The sequence below is a fragment of the Mercurialis annua genome, linkage group LG7 (assembly GCF_937616625.2).
Source record: "Mercurialis annua linkage group LG7, ddMerAnnu1.2, whole genome shotgun sequence".
Taxonomy (NCBI): Eukaryota; Viridiplantae; Streptophyta; class Magnoliopsida; order Malpighiales; family Euphorbiaceae; genus Mercurialis; species Mercurialis annua.
In genome coordinates this window covers 46,151,262-46,166,663 of record NC_065576.1, presented here as the reverse complement: position 1 = coordinate 46,166,663, position 15,402 = coordinate 46,151,262, and the positions used below count along the sequence as shown (strand labels likewise).

The following is a 15,402-nucleotide window of genomic DNA, read 5'->3' as shown; positions in this document are numbered from 1 at the left end:
TTCCACATGGCTAACGCACAATTGATTTGTTGCACGAATGACATGGCGCAACGGTTGTATGCAATAATTTTTCTTACGTGCATATATAGACTTATATACATTTAACACTCTTGGCACTCACTATATCATATTTTATACTAGTAACATTTAATTTATGATCCCATATTGAAATTGGTCAAGAGATTTTCAACCATATATAGTCATCATGTCGTGGCATTTACATTGATAAAAAAATACTCTTATAAACAAAAAAGAAAGTACTACTAAGTAAAAAGGTTGGTTGATTAATTCATGTTACAAACTCCAAATAGTAACCGTTTAAAATTTTGGATCATAGTTTTGTCTTCCGCAACATATGTACCTACCCGGTTCAAGTGGAAATTAGTGTAAATGTGGAAGATTTAAAGATGTCGTTTTATGAAAACTGATCAGAAAATCTCATATGATCATATGAAAATATGCATGTTACATCGATCAAAACGCAACAAAACACGTTCAAAAAGAACCTGGAAACTTGTTATGATCAATTAATAACACAAAATTTCTGATTTTAAATCAAAAAAGGGATTAGCTATAGTATTACGCGGAATATTGGTCATTAATGATTCAAACAAATTGATGAAGGACTATCCATAAGGCGAAGGTGCGTCAGCAAAAGCTGTGTTGATGAATAAGAGTAACTGTCCAAATTCATCATTGCTAACTGCGTCATCATTCACATGCACACAATCCATTCTTTTTTGACTACCTTTTTAATTTCTTTTTTCACATTTTCTTCTATTTTCTTCTATTTTTTCACATTTTCTTCTGATCTTACATAAATTAAACTGAATTTATTTATTAAAATTATTAAATAATTTAACATATTACAATATTATATTCAGCATTTAATTTTTTTTAATATTATCATGTTTAGTGTTTAAAATTCAGTTTAAATTTTTTTAATTTTATTAAAGTTATCATTATACACAATAATTTTAATTAATTTTAAAAAAATTATTATTGTCTTAACATTTTCTATCCAGTTCAATCTAAATTAATTAGAATAATAAATTTAAATTTAAATCCAGCTCAATCTGAAGAGTTCTTCACCGCGGGCTGGTCCCGAAATAAGACCCTTTTCCACGGATGATCTCGAAAATAGCGAGAGGGCCACCCATACCATAATTCATCCAACATTCCACGACATTCTCGAACAGATCCTGTTCAATATATATATATATATATATATATTTTCTATGATACCTTCCCCTCTAAGGTATCTAGCTCTTAAATAGATGAGATCTCTCTATAAAAAAATTTTCATATAAATTTTGATTTTTCCAATTCTACCAGCTGCCAATTTCGGATAATCAATCATGACTGTAGTTTGAAAACACACATGTTATATTTTTTTTTAATTTTAATCTAGATTTTGGGATTCAAATTCTAAATGTAAAACAACTTAAAAAGTTTTTGTAATTTTTCTATCACCGTAACATATTTCATCAAAGTTAATCGAAATTAATCGAAACAGTGACTCCGTAACGATATTAAAGAAAAAAAACAAGAATTTTGAATTTCTGTGGTGTGAATTTTGAATTAGAGTGTGGAGTATTAAATATTTGGTCTGCAACGGCCTTTGAATTCATGCTTGTTCTGGCACAAACAGTGAGATTATGGCTCTCTTAATTTCGCCACCAACCTCTCTCGCCTTTTTGTCTCTTTCAGTTGTCTTCTACATTTTTGTATCTAAATCAACCCATTTTCATTCAAAAGTATGAATACATTTCTGTTATCAAATTCATCTTGTCAATCAGTCTATTCAATTTGGATATTTCATGCACCAATCTATATATCATTGGCACTCTCATTCGGATATGATGACAATAATTAAGCAAAGTAAATCAATTTATTCAACCAACTAATTATAGCTCAAATAATATAAACGCTCGCTAATAAATTATCTAAAATTGTGGATTCAATTTCTCCCGAACTATGTCTATTTGTTATATATAATAAGATAGTCTCGTTCTTCTTAATTATTTATAAGCAAAATAATTGTTTATATTAATATTTTTGATCAAATAATAAAAAAATCAAAAAAAATTATGACAATCTGATTCATCAATTATGATAACTATATTCAACTACAATTTATTTTTATTTTTAAAATATATTAATATATTTGATGATTTAATTTTTGATTTTATAAATAGTTATTATACACAATATTTCATGCTATTAGAAAATATTATGGAGCCACAATATCTAAAAAATATTTTTAATTGAAGACTGAATGTAATATTACAAATTTTAAAATTGTCGGATCATATTATCACATTTTAAAAAAAATTGTTTGTAATGTAGGTTAAAGATAAGAATGTATTAAACTATTCTGCCTTATTTATATGCCAACATATGCCAGATTTTAGAAGAATATTTATATAGACGGTGTTCCTTACGTCTTAGCATTTAGGTCTAATGGTGTCAAAAAGATAATTTCTTTTTTAATTTTTTAGAGATATGTGCAATATTTTTTAAATGTTGTAAATCTATTTTAATTTTATAAATTTATAGGAAATGTATCAAATTTTTCAGAATTGAATGGGTAGTTTAAAAAAAGTTAAAAAAAAGTTGTCGATTGAAATATCTCATAATTAAAACTTGAACTTACATGGAAATTGAATGGGTAGTTTAAAAAAGTTAAAAAAATAGAAGAGTTGTCAATTGAAATATCTTATAATTCAGATGAATTAATTTTAAAAAATTAAATAGATATTAATAAATTAATTAAATTGAAATAAATTTACAACATATGAGAGATTTTAATAAATATTTAAAGTTAAAAGTTTGGTTTTGGCATCATTAGATCACCATTTTATGTAAACAAATATAGCCAATAACATTCTTATACATCATTAATTAATATCAACGTAATTAATCACCTCCCTTGATTAGTGATTACACATAATTTCTATTTTCGACATGATTGATTCAGTTTTTACAATAAAGCTTTTGAGAGTTGAATTTATAATATTCATAAAAGTGTATAAGTAGCGTAAAAGTATTTTCTCCATTCAGTTTAAGAAGGGATATATTATTTTGTTTACATATTTATTGATTAGTGCTATATACTTTTAAATTATTTCTTTACCCACTTTTTTCTTTCATAAATTAATGACTACAACACTAACCATATATCACTAATAAAGATAAAATGAAAACAAAACAATATTAATAATTGTATTTTTAATCCGTATGTAAATAGTATTTGTCTTTTTTTAAGCGGAATAGATGGACTATTTAGTCGTGATTTTGTGATGAGCTTCAGCACAATTATGGATTTGGAACAATGGGAATGAAAATAGAAATGTAATTAATAATCATCAACTACTAAACAAAACAGAGAAACTTCAAAATCATAGCATGGCAATACCCTTTGAACTACTTGTGGTTACTGTGAGTGAATGCCAAATTTGGCATACAATTGCAGCCCTGCGTTTATATTTATAGCAAGTCAAAGACAAGTTTTAATTCCAGGTTGCATGATATTACTATTAGTGTAATACTAGAAACTAACAAGACTTCAAAATAACCAACTGAATTCCTTAGAAAATCATTTGTTTTTTTGAAACTTTTAGAGCACATTTCAGACATTTTATGGAAATATTTTAGAAATTTTAATTTAAAAAGATGGTTAATATCTAATGCCAGTGAAATTGATCTAATCATTTTTATGTTATTGCATGTAAATATATAAATTTAAATATATTTATAAAAATATAGATTAATACTAACATTTAATTAAAATTTTATTAGGATTATAAAACTAAAATATTCAAATGTAGGATATTATAAAATTTATATTTTCAACATGCCTTTGTGGTTGTCATGCGCCTTTATTAAAAGATTTTTATATGTAGTTTAATAGTTTTTTTTTTTTTTTTGGTACAAAGAAGAGGCAAAAACGCCTAAAGAACACAATCAAACAACTACGTTACGACTATAGGCAATCCCTTGCGCATCATGCTTGAGCCATTTGATAAGGCTGGTCGGGGGAGTACTATGCCACTCTAAACAGTTTAATAGTTTTCTAAGATTACATAAAATTGTATAATTTGACAATGCTTGTAATTTTCAAATTGTTTTATAGAACTAATTTTCATCCTTAAAAAGTTTAATTATCAATAGATTTTTGAATACATATTGATTTTTTTAATTATTTATAAAATTTCAAATAATTTCAATACATTCATTTGCAAATAGAATAAATTTCAGACTAAATTAAGCTGAATTAACATAGAAACCGGCTATAAAATTATCTTCCATGATCATTATATAAATTAAGTTCTACACATATATTTTTAGATTCAATTTGAGAAATTAATATGTTTTTATGCTAAATTATGATGATAGTCCAAATCAAGTATAAGCCATGCTTATACTACTATATGAGTATATAATGATAACAAGAAAATTGGTAAGAGCAGGAGATGAAAAAACCAAACTTACATGACAATTAAATATTACTAGTAAATTAAGAGGGGTCAATGGTGGTGCGACGGTCATCGGCGGCGGCGGCTCTCGGTTGCTGGAACTGACTCAGTTGACCTATACTTGCAGAGACATTCATAGCAAGATCATATGTGTTGGCAGCTGCATCAAAGCTTCTCATCATCTGCGCTTGCTGATGAGGAAAGAATTGGTGGTGGAAGTGGTGGTCCCTTCCACCGCCGCCGCCTCCGATGAGATTGATCCCGAGATTCTGGGGATGGTGGTGGGTGGCTGTGGCTGCGGCGGCCGCTGCTGCAAAGAGACCAGCATGGCCAGTGATTCCTAGGTTCTGATATTTTGATAGCTCAGATTTTGCACAGGTGAGATCCATCTGAAGCTGCCGGAGCTGGTGTTGGAGGAGAGATATTACTCCGACGCAGCCGTACACCGGGTCTCTCAGCCGCATGTCCGCCTCATATGCTAAGGAATTCACGGCGTCCTCTCGCTGGGACGGGTGCAACTCGTTTAGCAACTTGGTCACATTACTTGCTCCGAACACTTTGTGTACGTTGGCGAATTTCTGCGGCTGATCCGGTGGAAAATACGGTGCAAACACACACTCCGGTTGACATTTTCGTCTCAGAAATTTGCAGGCTGCACACGGAGAATTTGATGACGACGCCATATTCTTCCACCGCTTCTAATTTTCTGCCATACATACATTAATATAATTCATTATCAACACATGCATGATAATTCTGTTCATTAAAACACTAAATATATGTAATAAACAACAAACAAGCTGAAATTAATGAGTTCCGACCGAGTTGAAAGGGAGACAAAATACATGCGCAGGCGGCTGAAATGGCTGATTTTAGGGTTTCAGAGATGAGAGAGATCTCAAAATGGTCAGTCAAATACTCAGTTTGGCTGGAAATTCACAGATCTAACACATAATTTAGGGAAATTACGGCTACAATAAAGAAATAAAAGAGATCTAATCTCTAAATATACTTAACTAAAATATATTTCCAATTCTTGGTTTAGGTAAGCTATCCAGAAACCCTAGGCAGTTTTAGTAAGTAAAAAAAAGGGTAGAATTCAAGAAAGTAAGGCTTTGAATGAATTAAGAATAAAGCTAAGTTTTCTGAATTGGATCTAGTGTAAATTCACTTCTCTCAATGGAAAGGTTCGGGAGCAGATCTCGCTTGAACTTCATATAATTCATACTATATAATAAAAATATATAATATAGTTCATTTTTTTAACCTTTTAGAGCGACGACCTCGGGATCGACCTCTGTCCCATTATTTTAAACACCGAAATGAGTGACAATAAGCTTCATAAAATCATATTAAACTTTTTAAATGGTTGTAAAATATTTTCAAAAAATAATACAAAGAAGACTCTGACTCTAAGACTGTGGAGAGGATCTTGAGCTGAAGAATAACTTTCCTGATTCTATTCTTTTTGTCTTGAAGCTCTAATAAAAATATGATGTGATAGATAAAAAAAAATGTACACGTTAAATAATAATAATAATAATACTATACAAACCTTGTATTTATATGTTTCTTGAATGAACTCTTGCGAATTTGAGGGGTGAAGTTCATGCAATAGTGTCTTCTTTTTAAGGCGAAATTAACGAGGGTTCAGTTTTTTCGCCGGAAACAAATGGTAATGCATATAAAGATGGTGATGGTGAGTGAAATGGAGGAGAGAGAGAGAGGTTATAAGTGTGATGAGTTAGAGAGAGAAGTGAAATTTAGATGTAATAATGGTGGTATATATGGGCGAGGGATAAGGGGAAAGTTCCCCCATGAGCAGAGGCTAAGGAGACGCGGAGAAAGCTAGGGTAACACAGGCCTGACCTTTTTTTTTGTGTATATATGTTAGAGACAGTGAGTGAGTGAGTTGGTGAGTTAGTGAGTGAGTGAGTTGGGGAGCGAGTGAGTGAGTTGGGGAGCGAGTGAGTGAGTGGTTTGTTTATTTATATGGGTAGCTATAATTACTGATCAGACTGTTGAGAGATTTGGAGCATGTTGTGTTGTTTCGACATGACATTTCCTAGCTGCTTCCCTCTCTCTACAGTGTTACTATTAACATGCATCTACTACATATTAGGGTTGTGCATGGGTTCCACCCGAAAATCGAACCGAAAATATCAAGAGTCGAAAAATATATGTTGACTATTGATTTTTTAAAAAATTTAAACTTAATTTTTTACGATTCTAAATCATAAATAGATATTAGGGTTGTGCATGGATTGAAATCGAAAATCAAACCGAAAATATTTAAGATCGAAAAATAAATATTGACTGTTAACTTTTTAAAATTTAAAACTAATTCATTACGGTTCTGGACCGTAGATAGATATTCAATACCGAAAATTGAACTATACCAAATTGAAGAATCGAAATTATAAATATTTCATACTATTTTTAATTTGATATTATTAATAAAAGATAATACAATTCAATAGTAAACGAGAATGGTATTATAATACTTTATATTTTATTCATCACTAAACAAATATTACTTTAATAACTTTAAAATTTTACTAATACGTACTTTAACGGAAATGGCTATAAATTGATCAATTGAAATAGTTAGATTTAAAAAATTTGCCATATTTGATATTTTAACATTATATCTATTTAAATGTTATAATCGAACTTATTAAATCTTTCAAATATATACGGTTGTATTAATTTATAAAAATATTCTTAATTCTAGTGATATTTGTAATATAATATATATATATATATATATAAACTATAGTTGTTGGTAGAAAAAACTTTGTTTTACCTTCAAATGAAGATGGTTAAAATCTTGAGCAAACTACTTAAAGATCCCTGAAGTATATAATTAATAATTTGGTACTCTTTGTTTCAAAAGTCTATTTAATGGTCTTTCGGTTTTAATTCTGTTAACTGAGAGGTCCTCCTGTTAATTTGAGGGACCAAATCGTTTACCGGATTGAAATTCGGATACTAAATTGTTTAAAAGTGAGGGACCAAATCGTTCATAAAATTAAAGGTGGGATACCAAATCGTTTAAAAATAAGTGTTGAAATTATGGGACCTAATAGTTAACGGAATTAAAACTGAAAGACCACTAAATACACTTTTGAAATAAGAAGTATCAAACTGTTAATTATGATATATCTTTGGAATCTTAGCATAATTTGCTCTAAAATCTTTCACTTATATTTTACCTATAGTGATTGTCTTCCAGTTTCCTTCGACGTTCTTTCTTTAAATTTTCACCAAATAATTATATATTACTAGTATTTTAGGATAAAACAATTTTATATATTCTAATTTTAATCATATTAACATATATCTCTTAAATTGATAGTTTGGTCTGTCAATTTCTTTTGTTGGAATTATAAATCACAATTAAAATGTATCTGATGTGGAATTTTTCTTTTTCTGCTGAACTTTATTCTCAACAATTTAACTCTTTGACCAGTCTTCTAACAAAGTTAGAAAACCAATAGTGAGAGTAGTTGACTTTTTAGAACTAGTATAACGGGTACGATCACCTCTGTAAAATATTTTTTAAACCTATAATTTTTTTATTTTATCAAATATACTTAAAAAATAATTTAGATATTCCGATTCATCAATTTTATAAATTATGGAGTAATAAATATGTCCAAATTTTAATTACATCAATTTTTATAAATGACACAACTTATTTTTTATTTCTGTTTAAAAATTATATTATAAATTTAAAATTAAAATTATATGTATGAAAATAGTTTTAAAATAAGACTTTGATATATTTATTTTAATTTATAAAATTCATAGAATAAAATATTTTACTTTAAAAAGGCAGAATCTTTGATTTTTTTTTAAAGTACAGATAAGCACTTATATTTTTAGGCACAATTAAACCTTCGTGTTTTTAAAATTAAACAATTAAATTCTCGTTGTTTTAAAATTGAACAAAAAAACCCTTTTAGTTTACTTTTAGGACATTTATCTTCTCGAATTTTCGGTAAATATTTTAAACTTTAAAATTATTTTTGAACTTTTTTTCTATATTAACTAAACAATCTCTATTGATTGAATTTTAAGTCATTTACATCATATGTCACATTGAGTTTATAATTGAAAAACAAAAAAAGCTTATCTATCCACAATATGAATATTACCAAATAATATTACTATTTTTAAGTTTTATCGGTTTGTTTTATCATCTTTTCGATCATTGTCAAACATACTCATATCCTACGTGGCATATAGACAACTTTACGTCATAAGAGCTCCAAATTAATCGTGAATATATTTAATAAAAATTTAAATGATGATGGATCAAACTGATAATATTAATTTAAAAATCGTGGTATATTGATAAAAAAAATGTTAAATATCAGGCAAATAAGTTTATACTGCCTTTATAATTACATATTGTAAACTTGGTTTATCTTATCATTAATTTCACTTGTTGCAGCGCCAAACACAATCCGATCTCGCTTTATTTCCTACATATGGATAAAGTACAGTTTTGTCAAGATACGAAATTAGTGAACGAATTAATAAAAGTAACACAATTAATGAAAGCAGCTACTCATATTTATATTACCGTAATGAATGTAGAGGCTTTGGTTTTGGTTCTCTATCACGACCTCCTAATTTTCTAGCCGTTACAATCTTGTCAGCCATTCTACTCCCAAATAGTTGAGTCGCGTTAGTCCTCGGTGAGCTCGTGTTCTGATGAATTGGTGGCGATGGGACGACTACAGCAGGTCGCCCTGGAGCAGAAGTTGGACGATTAGTCCCATTAGTCCTCGGTGAGCTCGTGTTTTTATGAATTGGTGGTGATGGGACCTTGGTTGGTACTACAGAAGGTCGAGCCCGTGTAGCAGAATTTGCACGATTAGTCCTCAGATTACTCGGAGGATTTGAGAATGATGGAGTAGATTTTACTGGATGGTTTGTGGTGGGCGTAGGTTTTGAATGTGAGGTGATAGTATTGAGTTTTTGAGGTTGTTTATGGTTTTGCGTTGGATTGTTGGATTTAAGGTTGAGTTTGGTCTGAGATGTGACTGGTTTTACTTTTGAACCGCTACTTGTTCCCTTCAATGCTTCTGTACTAGTAGTAATTGCAAACTGATCATGTAATAAGGAATACGTATTAGAAAAACTGTACCTATTAATCAATATTATATGAGCAATTCTTCCGTATATTTGTCGTGCCAAATCATATGTACAACAAACCAATAAGATACGTAGAAGTTGAAACATACCCGCGAAAGGGGTTGCTGCGGTAGAATAGGTATTTCCCGTTGAAGCACAAGCTGAGGGGCATTTGCTGCTTCCATCTCCAGCGAAGGAAATAGAGGCGTTGCCGGTGGCGTTTTCAACCTTTACAAATATTGAACATCTTGTTATATGATGGAGCGCTTTTATATTTTTAAAAAGAAAACAATTATTCTTTACTTTCGAAAAATATATTTATTTTATAAAAATCATCGAATTAGAAAATTGCTATTGCTTATTATGAAACAAAGAACAGAAAAATCATTCCATATGAAATAATTATTTTATTCCTCATATATAACATAAACCAAACTATGACACTTTTAAAGAAATGTCAAATGTCTATTCCATTAAGATTAGTACTTTTTTATTTAAATATGAACACACACACAAAATGAGTATTTCATAAAAAAATAAGTACTTTATTTTTTGCTTATATTGTGAAACAAACATTAGACTCAACTTAAAAGTGAATTAATTCTTCTTTTCTATTTATATGGTTCTTATGCTCAAAGTGGGATTTTTATGTCACTTGATACCCAATAATAGATGCATATTTAACAATCTATGTATACGTAGATTTATTACCAATCATAATCATTTTTATCGAGATTTTCACCAGAAAAATCATATCTTGATGCATTATTCATTTTGTTGAGTGCATAACTCCCTGCGAATACATATAAGCAATCCGTTAATAAGTATAAAATCTACAGAAAACTTAGAGAAGCAAGCCCAATGTCATGCATTATAAAACCAATCCTTACGAGCGGTATTAGGCTCGAAGTCCTCAGAAACGAGGGGATGGAGGAGATTTGCGAGATGATCTTTTTCACGTTTACGGAGCTCCTTGAATAAAAGAAGGTCATCGTCTCTCTTCTTCTCTTTCCGTCCTCCTCTCATCATCAATTAATTATTTTGTTTTGGTGATTGCAGTTACATGGATATTTCAATTATAGTATTGGTAGCATAAAAATGAATGCAGGCCATGGGTTAGGCCGGCAATTACAAAGTCAGTCTAGTAGTATTATATTTATATAACAGTGACTGATAGATTCGTTGAACTCATCAAATTCATAACAATCCCAAAAAAACAGATTCCTTCACTTAAACAGTCAGTAAGCACCCAATTGGCACATATAGGGCTGTCAACAATTGTATTTCTGTCCTAAATGTGCCAAATTAAGTAAATATATTTCTCTAATCGAAACTCGACATAATTAATTAATCGTATTAAAATTTCAAATTCAAGCACAACATGTAAGCTAACTATTTAATACAATTACTAAATAAATCTAAACATGTCTCGGATAGAGTAGACAGATTTAATTTGTTTAATCTACCATATAACAGATCTGACTCGTCAATGACCCGAATATCATATAAGTTCAATCCGAATCCGCTTAATTTCGTATCGTAATGCCAGAAATAGCCGACCTCTCCACATAGGCGTTTGAACCAATGCATAGACTTATGGGATTTTTAGACAAATACCTATAGAAAGGCTAAATATTCTCAACAATACCACTTGACCAAAATTAGTTGAAATTTACGGATTTACTTTTTCAAATTGCATAAATGTACTTTTTAAGTTGAAAAATGATGTTTGCTACAAATTCAGAATTATCACATCGATTTAGTTCTTTATTTGCTGGGTTCTTTTTTTCATTTTTTTTAATTGAAATTGACTGTAATCAAAATTGATCCTAAGATTTTTTAGTCCTGGATGAAGAAAATGAAGAGTTCCGGCATTGATGAAGAGTTCCGGCTTTGATGGAGGTCGTTGATGATGAAGAAGAAGAAGAGTTTTGGAGTCTCTCCTTCGCCGTCGACACCAGTCCTCCACCGCCATCGCCGTCGATCCTTACCAGATACAACAATAATTTGAGTTAATTTGCTTGACACTGTATCAATGAAGTTTTGACTCTGCCGATTTTCTCTTTTTTGGATTTTTTAGAGATCATTTTATTTGTGATTCAGTTTTCACGGTTTTTGTGAGATGATTTCAGGTATTTGTATGAGTTTTGATTTTTCTTTATCAGGTGAAAATGAAGTTCGAATTGGTGAAATTAAGAGAGTTGCAAAGGAGACTAAAGTCTCTGTTAGAATAAATTTGGACGATACTGGAGTTTTTGATTCTACTACCGGAATTTAATTTCTTGACCACATGTTAGATGTTAGTGCTTCTCTGTTTTCTTCTTTTTCCAATTGTTTGCTTTGGGAAGTTGAAAAGTTGCACGAATTGAAGTTCAATTGAAATAGTATATGACATGGAGTTATAAAGAAATGAAATTGTGCCAAAAGTTGACATTTCCTGGATAATTTATTTTAGTTTATTAAAATTTCTTAGACTCAACAGAGCTTGAAAAATGAGTTTGTAGTGAAATTGAAGGGTCTAGAGAGAGAAGTAAGTGGTGGTGGTGGTTATATAGTTTAGGAGAAATAGAAGAGTGTGTTTGGCTTAGAAATTTATAAATATTTATGGAAAATGGAGCATGGAGAATTTATAAATAATTTATGAGAATCCTGAATTGAGTTATAAAAAATTTAGAAACTAATAAGCTTATTAGAGGTGAATTGAAAAAATTGGGTGTTGTATATAATTGCCCATTTGCTGTTACTGTGTTGCTGGTTCTATTGGTATTGAAAAATCTTTTATTGTTGCATTAAGAGCTGAAATGGATGCACTTTTATGCAAATTTTCTCTATTTTTTAATTTACTTTTTTACTTTAAATCTAACAATTCTAGATAGGAGTTTAATTCTTGATGAAGGAATAATATTTTAATAAAAGGATATAATTTTTACTATCAATTTATTAAAAGATAAATTTACTATTAATTTACTATCAGTATTATAAAGGCTTATTCCCTTAAAAACCCCTCACCTTTCATCCCCAATTCGTTTGCACCCTCACGTTGCAAAACCACCAAATATACCCAAATTACGACCTTTCACTTTCAATTGCACCCTCAAGCATTAAATTGATCTCATTTCACTTGAAAAAATAGGTTTATTTTTATTTTAAATAAAATATTAAGTCCTATTTTAAAATATATGATAAAATTTAAAGTATTGATTTGAACATTTTTCAAGTGAAAAGAGGTCAATTTAATACTTGAGGGTACAATTGAAAGTGAAAGGTCGTAATTTAGGTATATTTGGTGGTTTTACAACGTGAGGGTGCAAACGAATTGGGGGTAAAAGGTGGGGGGATTTTAAGGGGATAAGCCTATTATAAATATATACAAAATTAGTTTATCTTTTGGTTTACTAAACGAGTAGTTAACTTACGATGTACTATCAGTTAACTAATAGGTAGTTAACTATTGGTCTAATATCAATTTACTAACCGTCTACGATCAGTTAACTAATTAGTTTATTTTAAAAATTATAAAGCTATAAAAAATAAAATTTCATGTATAAAATTAAATTTCAATTTATTAATTTTAATCTTTCAAATTTAGTTTACTATAAGTTTACCAGAGGTTAACTTCAAAATAACTACCATAGATTTATCATGAGTTTATTTCGACGGAATAAACCATTATAAAATTTATTATAATGTAAAAATAAGTTTATAAAATATTTACCATGAATTTAAAAAAATACCACGTATTTACAGGTTTACCATAGGTAAATCGATAGTTTACCACGAGTTTACTTTGACACGTCAAAAATAGATTTTACTATACGTTTACTAACAATTTACTAATGGTCTACTGTCGGTTTACTTAAAAAAACCAATTTTTTATTTTTTATTTTTAAATTATAAAATGCTAGTAAATTAGTTTTAGTGAATAGTAAATTAGATTTTCTATTTACTAATAGTTTACTATAAGTTCACTAAGAGTTTACTAACAGGTAACTATCAGTTTACTTAAAAACCAAATTACTACTCCCTCCGTCCCATTATAATTGAGAAAATTTCAATTGCACATTATTTAAGAAATTTTAGTAACTTTACTTTTATATCCTCACATTACATTAAATGCATCACAACTTTTTAAAATATGCTTTTTAAATGCATTAATTGAAGAGGATAAAAAAAGAAAAGTAGTGTAAAAAATACTCTATAAATAGAATTGTCAATTAGAATGGGACGCCAAAAAAAAAAAATTTCAATTAGAACGGGACGGAGGGAGTATGTTTTATTTTTAAATATTAAAATGAATTGTTATTTAGTTTACTATAAGTTCATTAAGAGTTTACTTACAGTCAACTATCGATTTACTTAAAAACCAAATTACTATTTTTTTATATTTAAATTATAAAATATTAAAATGAATTATTACTTAATTTACTATAAATTCATTAAGAGTTTACTAACAATCAACTATCAGTTTACTTAAAAACCAAATTACTATTTTTTTTATTTTAAAATTTTAAAATATTAAAATGAATTATTACTTAATTATAAAATTAATTTTAATTTATTTACTTTTAGTTTACTATTAGCCTACTATCAGTTTACTTTTAAAAAAATAACTTTACTATTAATTTATTTTACGAATTATAAAGCTACAATAAACTATTTTACTTAGCTTACCATCAATTTACTATCAGTTTACTTTTTATTTATTTTTAGTTTGCTATTACGGTTTACTATTAGTTTACTATTTTTTATTTTTAAATAATAAAATGTTAAAATGAATTATTACTTAATTTACTAAAATTATTGGTATACTATTATTAAACCATTGGTTAGCTAACAAAAAAATCATTGCACATACACAAGTGAATAAAAATATTATATAAAAAAACCAAGAGCATCATAGAACAATAATTATAAAATTATCAACGATTAACTCAAGGTTTACTAATTTATTAATGGTTTACTAAAAAAGTTAAGTTAGTTTATTAACTATCAGTTTGCGAAAAAACAAAATCAGATTACTTTAATTTGAATTTTTCCTTATCAAAAAACTGCACAATTAAACTAAATTAGAAATGAATACATACTACACCAAAAACTTGATTCATTTTCAGAATTTATCACACGCAAATTGGTTAGAGAACGGACATTATAAGCAAATATAATTCAAAAAAAGATAAACGGTTTACTCAAGGTTCACTAACGGTATTCTAAAAATAAAATTATCAAAAATATAAAAAGGTCAATAGCCTTTTTTACATAAAATACTACAACTTATAACCATATATTCAAAATAAAAATTATTACACATTTCCCAATGGTTAACCCAGCGTCTACTAAGAGTGTATTAAAAATAAGGTTATTGGTGTATCATTAGTGCACCATTAGTTAACTAGCAACAAAAATAAAATTCAGCAACAATTTACTAACGATTTTATTAATAATATATTTAAAATAAAATTTATTATAAGTTAACCGACAGTTTACCCAATATTGGCCATTGGTTACCCAACACGATCGACAAACTCATCGCCGTTATATCGTATTTTTTCAAAGAGAGGTAGGAAATTCAAAAATGAAAACCATAACAAGAGAGCTAGATTGATGCGGAAATTGAAATAGATTTAGTGAGAAAAGAAAAAGTAAAATTCAAAATAGAAATTATGAGATTTACAGAACAAATCTCATAACAAGTAAAAATCAGAGCTAAAACAAACAAAATTTAAAATATAGGCATCTCAGAAAAAGACCGAGCTTTGAACCGGCAGAGGGAAAAGGCAAG

General features: G+C 28.7%; 2 protein-coding genes across 5 annotated transcripts; both read right to left on the bottom strand.

Annotated features, from left to right (window-relative positions):
- Positions 1–4,343: 4,343 nt before the first annotated feature.
- Positions 4,344–6,370, bottom strand: LOC126654769 (protein ASYMMETRIC LEAVES 2). Of its 4 annotated transcripts, none has more exons than XM_050348744.2 (2): positions 6,034–6,370; positions 4,344–5,184 (listed from the first exon to the last, which is right to left on the bottom strand). In XM_050348744.2, the coding sequence occupies exon 2, from the start codon at positions 5,159–5,161 to the stop codon at positions 4,520–4,522; it is 642 nt and encodes a 213-aa protein (XP_050204701.1). In that variant the 5' UTR covers positions 5,162–5,184; positions 6,034–6,370; the 3' UTR covers positions 4,344–4,519. The 4 variants fall into 4 exon arrangements, with proteins under 4 accessions (XP_050204701.1, XP_050204699.1, XP_050204700.1 ...); XM_050348742.1 differs by lacking the exon at positions 6,034–6,370 and adding an exon at positions 5,746–5,995; XM_050348743.2 differs by lacking the exon at positions 6,034–6,370 and adding an exon at positions 5,300–5,727.
- A 2,695-nt stretch (positions 6,371–9,065) lies between these two features.
- On the bottom strand, positions 9,066–10,649 carry LOC126657263 (uncharacterized). The gene is made up of 4 exons (XM_050351930.2): positions 10,514–10,649; positions 10,335–10,416; positions 9,734–9,851; positions 9,066–9,596 (listed from the first exon to the last, which is right to left on the bottom strand). The coding sequence occupies exons 1-4, from the start codon at positions 10,647–10,649 to the stop codon at positions 9,066–9,068; spliced, it is 867 nt and encodes a 288-aa protein (XP_050207887.2).
- Positions 10,650–15,402: the final 4,753 nt, after the last annotated feature.

Excerpts from the sequence above, each read along its gene's own strand:
- LOC126654769 (XM_050348744.2), bottom strand. The coding sequence starts at position 5,161 with ATGGCGTCGTCATCAAATTCTCCGTGTGCAGCCTGCAAATTTCTGAGA.
- LOC126657263 (XM_050351930.2), bottom strand. The coding sequence starts at position 10,649 with ATGAGAGGAGGACGGAAAGAGAAGAAGAGAGACGATGACCTTCTTTTA. Across the intron at positions 10,417-10,513 it reads CTTCGAGCCTAATACCGCTC|GGAGTTATGCACTCAACAAA; the intron begins GTAAGGATTGGT and ends ATGTATTCGCAG. Across the intron at positions 9,852-10,334 it reads GATAAAAATGATTATGATTG|GTTGAAAACGCCACCGGCAA; the intron begins GTAATAAATCTA and ends ATATTTGTAAAG.